Source organism: Danio rerio, chromosome 18 (assembly GCF_049306965.1).
Source record: "Danio rerio strain Tuebingen ecotype United States chromosome 18, GRCz12tu, whole genome shotgun sequence".
Classification (NCBI taxonomy): domain Eukaryota; kingdom Metazoa; phylum Chordata; class Actinopteri; order Cypriniformes; family Danionidae; genus Danio; species Danio rerio.
In genome coordinates, this window is record NC_133193.1 from 19,935,691 (window position 1) to 19,948,073 (window position 12,383).

General features: G+C 37.6%; 1 protein-coding gene across 1 annotated transcript in view; it reads right to left on the bottom strand.

The window, feature by feature from the left end:
- Positions 1 to 1,569: 1,569 nt before the first annotated feature.
- sf3b3 (splicing factor 3b, subunit 3) overlaps positions 1,570 to 12,383 on the bottom strand; it is a 32,895-nt gene continuing 22,081 nt past the window's right edge. The window contains 9 exon segments of the mRNA NM_213503.1: positions 1,570 to 2,389; positions 3,434 to 3,538; positions 4,369 to 4,512; positions 6,155 to 6,253; positions 6,457 to 6,669; positions 7,722 to 7,847; positions 8,160 to 8,316; positions 9,859 to 10,064; positions 12,021 to 12,195. Coding sequence (NP_998668.1) covers positions 2,249 to 2,389; positions 3,434 to 3,538; positions 4,369 to 4,512; positions 6,155 to 6,253; positions 6,457 to 6,669; positions 7,722 to 7,847; positions 8,160 to 8,316; positions 9,859 to 10,064; positions 12,021 to 12,195 — 1,366 coding nt within the window. The 3' untranslated portion in view covers positions 1,570 to 2,248.

The following is a 12,383-nucleotide window of genomic DNA, read 5'->3' on the forward strand; positions in this document are numbered from 1 at the left end:
AGTATTTGTGGTAAAGTTTATTCAAGCTTTTCTGAAACAATAGCTTCGTTTACATCTATTTTTTATGCGCATTTAAGATAAAAAAAAAAAAAACAGTTGATGGAAATGCCAAGATGCGCATACATTTAAAAAAAAAATTTGGTTATGCGCATAAGCGAGTAGAATAAACATTTTTTATTCAATAAGAATAGATGTGCATGAACTGCGATGGAAACACTTTACTGAATAAATTCTAGTATGCACATTAAAATGTGATTTTGTTATAAGAGATCATGTGATGATGAAAATGTGTGTAAATGGATAAACCAGCAAACTGAGCACACTGTAAAACATCTGAAATGTTGATTTGGTCATTTAAAAAAAACACTTTAACCATTTTAGTATTAGAGTTATTATAATTTCAATGACCTCCAGAATCAAGAGCGTCTGTGCTCTGCTTCTGACACCTTCAAACGCCACCTTGCGTTCACTGTGTGTCAGGGTTGCCTCGTGAAGTCATTTATTAAATGAAAAAAAAATTGACGCAGCTTCTCAACCCACAGCAAATTCTATTTTTACTTTTGATATTTGCCGCCAGTTCATCAGGAAGTGACGATTTTGTTCTCTTAGACTCGTTGAATGGAAACGCTTCTTTATTCGCACATCTTTTATGCGATATTCCAATTTTGCACAAGAAGTTAATTCGCATTTTTGGATGGAAACATAGCTAATGAATCACACACAAATGCCATCTACAGTTCACACACACACACACACACACACACACACACACACACACACACACACACACACACACACACACACACACACACACACACACACACACACACACACACACACACAAGCGTGTTTACTGACACCATGTGGCCATGGTAATTTTAGCATTTAAGAATTACATAATGATTTTACTGTCTTTATTACAAACATGCTGTTTTAGAAAAGTTTTAAACTTAGAAAATTAATTATTGAAGTGCAGATGATCACCGAGTTGTAACATGTTTTAATCCATTTCTTTGTAAATGAATATTCTGTGGACGTGTATACATGACATTTTAGAAACATGGCACCAGTCAATAATTTCAGAAGGCAGGGAAAACAGCCCTCCTATGTCACGTTGCAGTGGGCCTCAAAATCACTGGGATTTGGGTCCTATTTTAGCATCAGGAAATTTTTTAAAAGAGACTAGGTTTATAGCACTCCAATATGACTGGACGCACTATACATATACACAGTTATGTCCAAAAGTTGATTTTCATCATAGGTGCCCTTTAAAGTAGTGGCCATGCAGCAATCTGAGAAAACTGTACCTAAAGTTTTTTTTTAAAGCTTTCTACACAGTATTTGGTGAGCCTAAAGAAACTAAATGCTTTAAACTTTCATCTTTTAAGTGACTAAAACTGAATAACAATTTTAAGGGATTGTACACAACATGACTCATCGTCATGAGAAAGATGCATGATCACTATTGGGCTTCCACCAAAAAAAGAAAAAAAAAAACAGCAGTAAAAACCTGCTTTGCCTGTGGGCTCAGTTACAGACAAACAGAGAGTCTTGTGACAGACACGGAAATACAGGACAAAGTAAAAAAAGTTTATTTACAAATTCTCACACTTTGACAAAAACAGCACGATTTCTTTTTTTTGGGGTTGTGGATATTTATGGCCTTTCCACAAAAAAGCAAGTTACAAACCACAAATTTGCTGTTTCCACGTAGAGACAAAAACTAAAGCTATTTTACAATTTCACTGTTTTTACAAGAGTGGAAACATCTTTTTATGCTTTGAGAAATTATTTAAATACCCGAGACACGAATGATGGAACGGTTTTATGCAGACTGATTCATACAGCAAAATGTGGATTGAGCTGGATTTCGTTCGCACTGTGGTATAACTACAAAATTAGTAATAGACTTTTATCCACACAAATAAAATTCATTCTTGTATATGGGCTGATGCATGAAAGCATACTTCTGAAAAGATTTGTATCTATGCAGCCACTCAGTATGAACTAAAAAACTGAAACGCTTTGTACCGAGTACAGTACTGACAGTCATTTCAAGCAGGACCGGGTCATTGACCACTGGGACTTTGACAGCTCCCATCTGGCCCCAGTTAAAGGGGGAACTTCCTTCAGCAGTCACCAGATTGCAGCTCCTATACTTGTGGTAGGAAAGTTTGATGCCCACAGCCATGGGAAGCCCGGAAAAACAATTGATTTTCTCATGGTGCGCCTGCCAGATGTGAAGATCCTAGAAGGCATAGCGTGTTCGGATGTCTTCCAGTTTCTTTGACACTTCTGGAGGTGTACGGTCCAACTCCTCAGAGACACTCTTCTGCTTATGAGGATCCATAGAGTTAAACTGCTCACACAGGTCTCCGTCAATCACATTCTGGAAACACACAGAGATGGATACAGTCATTCAGAAAAATTACCAACTTATGCTATAAGTGACTCAGAGTTATGGTACATTGGTAAAAATGTCTTTTAAAGGATACTACATTTATGTAGCATTCATGTGCTATGAAACTCTGATAATTCTGCACTGTACATTTCTTTTGCTTACTTAATGTTTTTGTTAAATTAAATTATACAAGTTGAAATGACTACAAAAGTTCTATCAAACCGACTAAAATATAAAACTCTTAGTAAAAAGGTTAAGTAAAACCTAAATGTAGTTGAAACCCGATTAACTTTAAGTTAAAGTAACAAAAACAGTTGTAGTCATGACTGTCATATCATTTACCATGTTTTTAATTTGGGCATGACATAAACATTGAAATGTTCTTATTTAGACGACACTTATCCAAAGCGAATTATAAATGAGGATAAAAGAAGTTAATTTAATACACAAAACAGAATAAAAACAACCAGAATATATATAGTAGTTGAGCTGTTTTATTATTATTATTATTAACATTGAGCCCTTGTAACAATGTGTTTGTAGGAAAGTGTCTAGCGCACATAGAGAAGACAAAGAAAAGTTTGTTTCTCTTCAAATTTTCCAAATCACTTTTTGTTGTTTAGGTAATTCTTATATAAAATCATAACCAAAATATGTAAAGAAATGGGTAGGAATAAACCTGGTGTCAGAAAAGCACTTGGTTGGACATGTAAATAGGATTAAAGTCGCGTTTTATATTGTGCCAGAACAAGCTGGATCCGAACCTCTGAAATCTGATCAGGCACCTCATTTTACAGATACCGCTTTGGTATGCCTTTCCTTGTTCTGAATACTGAAAGAAACCCCCCAAAAAATGATGTATAATGACTGTCAACTTTTAAATTACTTAAATTATTTCTGAGTAAATTTTGAAAATGGAACATATTCCTGATCAATTCTACAAAGTCAGGTGCAAGTGGATCATTTATTAAAAACTAGTTAAACACCAGTTAATATTATACCAGTGTGAAGTGTAACTGTGTGCTGGTTTACCTTGACAGGGAAATAGTATGAGCGGAAGCTGAGATGATCTCGACCACACAGAGGAGGAAACTCTGAGCGCATGTGCATTTCCAAGTGCTGGAAGAAATCGTGATCCTAAAGACAGATGAGACCAACACATTTTATTCTCAATTCAAAAACTTTGCATGACCGCAATTTTAATTATGATAAGCTTGTATTCTGCTAAATATTACAGTGCATTTGATAAGTTAACTGAAGCTGCATATTCTGTTGGGCTGAAGTTAAGCAATTTCCTGAGGCCTTCACCTCTTCTGCTTAAGCGGTTTTAGAAGAGTTGAAACACCACTGAATGTTAACATTATTCCTAAAGGCTGATTTATACTTCTGCGTGAAGCACACGCATATGCTACGGCACAGCCTATGCGTTTGATGCATAGCCCTACGCCGTGGCCGTCGGCGTCACTGACGTGCACCTCTCAAAAAATGCAACTACACATTGTAATGACACGTAGCGCAAGCTCTGTGATTGGTCGGCTTGGTAGCGCTGATGAGTCAGGGCGGGACTGAGAGCTGCGCCAGCCCGATGAAGAGATTGTTTACAAGTGTGGAGTCCTGTAAAGGAGCTGAGGATGGAAAGTTTTGTTTTGTGTTTACCTCATAGTTAAAGTTGTTGCATGTCTGCCGGTTTCTGCCTCAAAATGACCAAGTTGGAGCCATTTGTACATTCAGGAAGCGTTCAGAAAAAACAAAACACCAGCGAAGAAACTCGACACAGAGAAACATTAACACCTCACTGCCAACTAGCATTTCGGAAGTGTTAATGCAGACCAACAGTGACAGCGAGCAGAGGTATAAATGCACAGCTACGTGCGCTGCATGTGCCGTGGGTTACGCCGGTCACTTGACGCAGAAGTATAAACCAGGCTTAAGTGATGCCTAGCTATTCACTGTTTAAGGAACTGTACCTCATGAGAGGTGAAGGGAACAAGGATGCCAATGCCTCCAGATAGTGTGGTGTACACCAGAGACTCGGATCCTCCAGGGATGAGTGTGGTTTTCTGGAGCGACAGCACAGTCTCTCCTATGTGATAGTTGATGATGATCTCAGCCTGTGATTGGCAGGGAAGAAAAATGTCAACAGATGTGGATTAAAATTAAATCATAGTAGTCCATTTAGTTGCCCATCACGGGCAAGCAAAAACACGAATAACACTTTTTGAAGAAAGCAACTCACTTCCTCATACTAATGGCATAGTTCACCACAAAACAAATGTTATTCAATATATCATCATATCTGGGCAACATTGATTATTATATATTATTTTCATGCAGATACCTAAAATTACATTTAAAGTTTAAATGGGTATTCACCCCAAAAACAGTTATGCAAAAAGCACTAATATAGCATGGCAGAACCATTCAACCAATCCTAATCATTCAACCATTCTGAATAAAAAGAAATACATTTTCTCTTGACCCCATTGAAATCCATATTTTTTCCCCCAAATTGCATTTTATCCCCAGTAAAATTTATTTTCTGGGCTTTTAATAGTTAAATGATTTTGACAATTGAATTAAATGGTAATTAAAAAAAAACTAGGCTTGGTCTAATTCAAGTTACAAAACCTAGAATTTTAAACTAGTTTACCACTGCATTTATTGCAAACCTCTTTTACAACTATTACATTTCTACTAAGTCTATAAAATGATTCAGCTTTTCAAAATTATGATTCATTCCTGGTAGCCTGAATACAAGAAAGATGTTTAATAGTTCCACAACCTTACCAATGGTATTTAATTACAACTACCACTTTATGAAAATTATTGCATTATACAGTACAAATAGGCCTGTATTTTAGATACAAACTCTTAGTTAAACTAAACATATTATGGCGAGTTGTTTTGAAAACTTTCTTAGATACGACAATAAAAAAGATCCTGAAGTGACACTGGAGACGCTGCCCTCAAGACACTAGCATCAATGCTCAAGTATGTGTGTAGCAAATGGATTTTGCCGTCTTATCTAAGAAAGTCTTTGTGTGTGTGGTGTAAAACAGAATTAGATAAACAGTATTACACACAGATAACCCCTACTTGTTACTTTGTGCAAATCTTATGCAAACACTTTTAAAAGCAATAAACATGACTCATTGTAATGCCTGAAAATAGCTTTCATGTAACTAAAACCCAAAGAGAAACTTACAACATATGCTCTTTAAAGGACAAATGTGCTTAAAAAGAGCATCCTTATTTATCTTAATTTTATCTGATGCCGAACAGGTGGAAATGACACTAATATCAGTGATCAGCTAACTAATATCAGTTGATAACGGATCTGCTTATGATACACTTTGCACCCCTAGGCAGGTTCCACAATATGTTTAGTCCACCACAATCCTGATTACACATGCTTTAGGCATGTCCGTCAGAGCTAGACGCAAGTCATTGGTGTGCAAATAGGGACTTTCCCTTGTTTCCACCTAAACATTTCCATGCTACTAATCTGCACATAATGATCTCTGGCGAGAGGACAAGATTTGCTGCTGAGGTTTCAGAACCAGAAGCGGAGAGTGGACGCAAGCCAAATGTTCTGGGGTGCAAGTCTGAGTGTGAGCAAGGAGAACAGCAACCGCAAAACCAACCAGACAGACAAAAACAATGCAGGAACAAGTGGTTAGGACAGCTCAGTGCCAAAGGTCAGTTTCCGGGACCTGTGGGAAATGAGAAATTGAGGGTAGTAGAAACGTATACCTTCTGTGAAGCTCCGTTAAGCAAGCCTCTGTCCCACAATGCTTTGTTCCCTGTGGGGTCCTCATCAACATCATCGCTGGTGTTTGGGGGAAGGCGAACCTAATAAAGATTTAGCATACATTTAGTATGCCAATGCATGCCACTTTCATTCTCAAATGCATTTACTAAAAAATACAATGTTAAAATGTAATTATTTACAGGGGTATATTTTTACGTTTGTTTTGGTGATATTGGCTTGACAAACAGACTATAGAGCACACTGGTCTCAAAGGTTTCAAAACAAAGCAGGTGGCGACACTCACAACGCAGATATTTCCAAACTTATCCGCTGAAGCCATTGTGTCATAATCAAGCAGACAGGCAGTGGTGATCCACCGAGGATAAGTATCGTCAGCAAAGATGATGAGTTGGTTCTCATTGCGGCGATAGCGCACCCAGAACAGACTCTCCTGAACATCTGAAACAATCACACGCTGGCCGATAGTGTGGATGCCTGTCACTAAATTAGGAACATGCTGCAAGAACAAGAAAGAGGTTTTGGTCAACATGGCTCAGCAGGTTGTTCCTCTATTCAAACATAAAAATAGTCACAAAAAGAACTTTGTGTTGGTTTTTTTTTTTTTTCCATTTTGTGTTTATTTTATCAAATATGCTTAGTCTTCATGGTACATACCTGTTCAGGTCACTTATGATGAATACAAATTTCACACAAAACTTAAAATATATTTAAAGTGTTCAGAGCAGGTGTGTTTAATTAGAGTTGGAACTAAACTGTGCAGAGCTGCGGCCCTTTTGGAACCGAGTTTGAAACCTGTGGTTCAGAGGGTATATTATAAGGTTTTGAGGAAAAAATACAAGCATTTAAAAAAAAAAATTCTGACCAAACCAACTGCATTCACTCTGACTTGGCCAGAAAATGCACACAAGTTGTAAGAAATCAAAAAAAGAAGATTTGTAAACAAACTTTTCTTGGTATAGTAACAAAGCTAGAAACTCCAGTATATTATTTAAGTATTATTTTGAAAAAATACACAAATGACACATACTTTTCTTAAGGAAATCTACATAGTGTTTCAAGTTTTTTACTAAACCCTGTTATATACCTATAACACATTTGAAAAATACATGTATTGTATGAATTTTTTTTTGGATACTCAAAAGCTTTTTTTTTTTTTTTTAACAGCTTAACGCTGGTTGCCATTCACTACCATTATATGGACAAGCACAACATATCTCTTTTTAACATCTAAAAATGAAGTGCATGTTTGAAACAACAGCAGGATGAGTAAATGATGACAAATTTTTATGTTTAAACTACACGTTTAAACAAATCAGTCAGCTTTAACTTAAACATGTACAGTAAAGTCTCCAGCAAATAATGACTGCCAAACATTGTGGTCTGAACTTCTGTTTCAATGTTTTTCATGTGGTTATGCATCAACACCAAGCTGAAGAGTTGTGCGTCATAGACGTTACCCTCACATTATTCAATTCTCAAAGAAAAAAAAAAAAAAAAAAAACTTACTTCCTCTGAAAAAGAAGTGATCCTCTAAAAGTGACTTCTCACCTTGTTTTCACACTTGCGGAGAAGTTTTTTCTTTCCCAAATCATAGATGCGCAAGAGCTTGCCCACTCCAACCAAAACCCGTCCCTGAAATGGAGCAATAGCCAGGGGCACGTCCTCCACAGGGGTCTGTCAACAACAAATCAAAATGATTCATTTTCAAATGCATCACTTCAGACTTAAATGAGAAAAAGTACCTTTTAAACATGTGTCTTTGATACACAGCATGGACAAAGCATCATTAAACTGGACCATAAACATTAATACAAGGCATTTTGGGGCATGGCCAGGACAAAAAACGTGGTAAAGTGGTTTAATTCTGTAATTTGCTATGCTTAAACTGTGCATTTAATGATTTGTGGGAAATTCCACATTCCAGAGCCCCCATCGTGCACATGGGACCAATCAGTTTGATGCAAAGTAATTTCCTGTTCCACTCACCTTGTGCAAAAACTCCAGCTTGTCCCCACCTCCAACTATCCGATAGGTATAAATATATCCTCCGCCAACAGAGCGTGGATTGAGTATCATATCTCTTGCAACACCCACCAACACGTACCAGTCATCTCCTCCATTCAGAAAGCGGCAAATAGCCACACTGCAAGAGACACGCAAAAAGGAACTAAGATCAGAAAAAGATGAACTTAACTGTTAATGTGTTGCAAATCTAAACATGTGGTATGGCTGCACAATATTTTGTTTCAGCATCCATATTGCAATGTGTGTATCTGCAATAGCCACATCGCAGGATGTTCAATGCTCAGTTGGGATTATAATTAAGGTGCATAGTTCAGAAAAAGTGATATGTGAAGTTTAAAATAAGAGTGACAGTTGATTATTTTCATGTGTCTTTAAAGGTTCACGAAACCCTCGAGTACTTTTTTTGAGATTGTAACAAACTTGTGTGTGTTGAGCATAAGTTAAGAATGTTAGCACCTGTTAGCTGTAATTGTGGGGAAAACTGAATAATTTTGAGCTTTTGTAAGCTAATTTCAGCTTCCGGGTTTAAAATGATTTTTGGGTTGGGATCAAAATCAGTGACGTAGGACAAAACTGCAAGAGAAAAGATGGTTTGAAAAGATGAGTCGGTTTCTCATTATTATTCATAGCGGGGTTTTCTTATACTATGAGAACAGTCTGCTTCTTAATTATTCATGACTGCACATGCTTTCCGAAGGCTAGACAGAGCTGCCAGCGCCAAGCTGTGAGACACAGACCCACTGCACACAGTATTTAGCCATTCATACATGTTTGCTTCCATGATCCACGGTGTTTGTTGCATGTTTTTCTCTGCAATCCTGTCAGGGCCGATATAGCAAAGCTGTTTGTGTGCAGCAAGCATTTTTGTCGGGAGAGCAGTACGAGAATTGGAGAATGGCAGACGTTGTCTTTTATTAGGAGTTTGTTCACATTTAGACATCGCTGTCCTGCTGTTTGCCTTTAGACAGGGCAAGTGTCTCATTTTGTGAGCTAACTGACAACAGTTGTTCGCTCCCCTCCTTCTCCCCTGCTGGACACGCCCACTCCTGCCCTTTGCTCATGGAGCTCCACGCCCATTATTATGCATCTTTTGAAAAAATTCTGAGGTAGACCTGAACCGAAAGTGGGGGGTGTCATGGCCCTTGAAAGCCTGTGACAGAGCATTTTTAAAATTTAAAGTATTCAGGCACAATATATTGTACAATTTGTAATTTATTGTGAATTTGATTAAAATATTTATACAATGAAGACTTTGAAGTGTTATTTTTCATTGTTATTCAATTTCTGCACCATTCAATTTCTGAATACAGAGTCCTTGAAAACCCATGTTTATTTTACTTTTCTTTTGCTCTACTGTATTTTCTCTATGAGCTTGTAATTTGTTTATTATAATTTATGCATGATTCACTGTCCTATATAATCATCCCAATCAAAGTATATGAATAATCTTTTCAAACAATTCTAATCAAGTCATCTGGTGATCCTATTCATACGGCAACATATGTTTCAAAAACAAAGACAGATTTTACCAAGTGTGCAGCCCTAATTTGTGTTCAGAACTTTGATATATAAATATTTTTTTCCCGAATTCAAATGCAAATTGTATACACACCCACTGTACCCATGTTGTGCCCTTTAACTCATAATTCAGCCTTCTCACCTGAAAGCTGCCTCATTCTGCTCCAGCTGCACCAGGTCCAATGTGTTGCCCTGGATGGGGTTGATCAAGCGTACAAGTGAGGCCCATTGCCCAGAGCCTGCTTTAGGTGCCCCAAAGATGGCTTCTGGCAGATTCTCATTCAAGAAAGCTGCTGCCATTTCTGCTGCCAGCTCCCTTTCATCCTCTCCTGCTGCCTCCACCATTTCCTGTAGAGCAGAGATAGAATTTTACATTTCATAATACACTATACAGACAGCGTGTACACTAATGCTGAATACTTTCCAATTTTCACTCACACACAAGAAGGTAAGCAGTTCTTAAGTGACAGATTCTGTCAGATAGTTTTGATGACAAACGGTTCAACAGCAGCTAGAATTGCTCACCAGTAAAGCACTGAATAGGTAAGGATCTGTATCACTGTATACAGCGTCCTGACCTTTAAGAGAATTTGGACTTTAAGACAGCTGTAGTCAGTGAATCTTAGATCAAGAATAGCAGCAATTAGCATCAGATACTAGATGTCCTGTAGGAGACTAGTGAAGATTAGGGGTCTAATGGAAAATGTATTCATTCTGAGCCATCATGATACAGGGTCACAGTTTGGGTCAGATTATTGACATCCTGTGAGAGTCTAGTTCTTGTCACTTGTCTTGATCTGTGGAAGACTAGTCATGTCCTGTGGTTGAAGATGCCGTGAAGTCTTCACACCAAGGGCAGAACATTTCCTACTTCTTTTTAACAGCAGTAACTTTCAGAAATGTCTGTCATCTTTCTGCACTTTAACTCCTGCTTATAATATATCCAGCTGCAGAATATGATATGATCATTCCCAAGTCACATCGCAGGATATTGAGTTTGTATTAAAACTTCGAATTTGCATGCGTTTTCTGATACCTGTGATTGTATAATGATTTTAAAAGCATTCATAAATAGTTCCATTTGTGACTTCATAAACGATTAATTATATTATTTTTATCGTTCAGTTACTGTACTTGAAAACAGTTACACTCGGAAAACGATAAAACACTTTTCAATCTTTTTCTTGATTGTATTTAAAGATTATTTAAAAATTCTTTCCAAATCGAGATAAAGTATTCTGGTGAAATTGTATTCATATGACAATATACAATCAAAAATATATCACAATGTTAGATTTTGCCAATATTGTGCAGCCCTACTCCTGCTCTTATTTTGATCACTGCATCTTTCACAGAATAATGAGCTTTGCATTATCTGATAGCACCACAACTAAAACTCCTACCAATTTGCAATCAATAACACCATTTATAAACACTTTTTCCTTTAAAATGTTTTCCAATTTTGGTCTCCACTGTAAAACCTGGAAACATTCTTCAGGCATTTAGTACTGTTCGGACACAAGTGTTCACAAGCTCAGGTTTAGGTCACAGAGTTTGAATTTCTCCAACCAATTCTGTGGGTTTTTAGAGGTCAGAAAAGTTCTTCCACACCAGAACCACTAAATTATTTTGTGCACCAGGGCATTGTCATGCAGGAAAAAACATGACATGCGATGGTGCCACAAAATTGGAAGCACAAAACAGTCCAGAATTGCATTGTATGTAGCAGCATTATAATATTTCTTCACTGCAAAGAGCCAAACCAAACCCCTTAATTATAAAGGGCCATCCACAAACGTTTGGCCACACAGTGTATACAAGAATCTTTTTGAGACAATATGCAGTTAAACAAGAGAACGTTATGTTAAGCAATATGCTCAGGAGCAGTCATTTTACAGGGCAGTAGCCGACTGTTTATTTGACTTGAGCAGACTACTAGACACACTTAAACTTCAGCTGTACTACATCAATATGATTTAACTGTGAGGGACCACCACAAAAACCACGACCTGTACATTTCACAGCACTTGTCATTTTTACGGCTCGTCAACATGGAATTACCCTTGCAAACATGTGCCATGATGAGGCAGCCGCAAAAGACATGACGGAGAACTTCGGACAAGAAAGTAATGAAATTCCTTCTCAGTCTGTGATTAGATTGGGAAAATTAGTGCATGAGTCAGGCAGGAGAGAAAGAGGAAATGACAGACTGAGATAAGGCAAAATTCCAGAGGAGATAGACAACAAAAGCGCTGTTTTTTTTTTTTTGGTGAACACTGCCCTGTGAAGTCCAGTCTCACTGACCTCAGCCATCTGCTGCTTGCGCTGGGCTTTGGTGGCTTCAGTGTAGGCATTGTGGTCGGTTTCGATCAGGATCAGGTTGTTGGTCTCTGGGTGGATGACAAACTTGCGAGGCGTGTACTGCAGTGGGAAAGCAACCTGGTTGAAGACGGCACCCAGTTTCTCAAGAGCCAAAATCCTGAGAAAGTGACAGATGAGAGGAATGATTGGCATGCAGGAGTATGATTAAACATTATGGAACAGATTAATTATTAAAGCACGGAAGCAAAAACCTCCCATTTCCTGGCTTCAATATTAAAATACCACCCAATATTTTGTTTCATAAACCAAATCACTTTGATAGAAAAAAAAAAAAACAAGAGATCT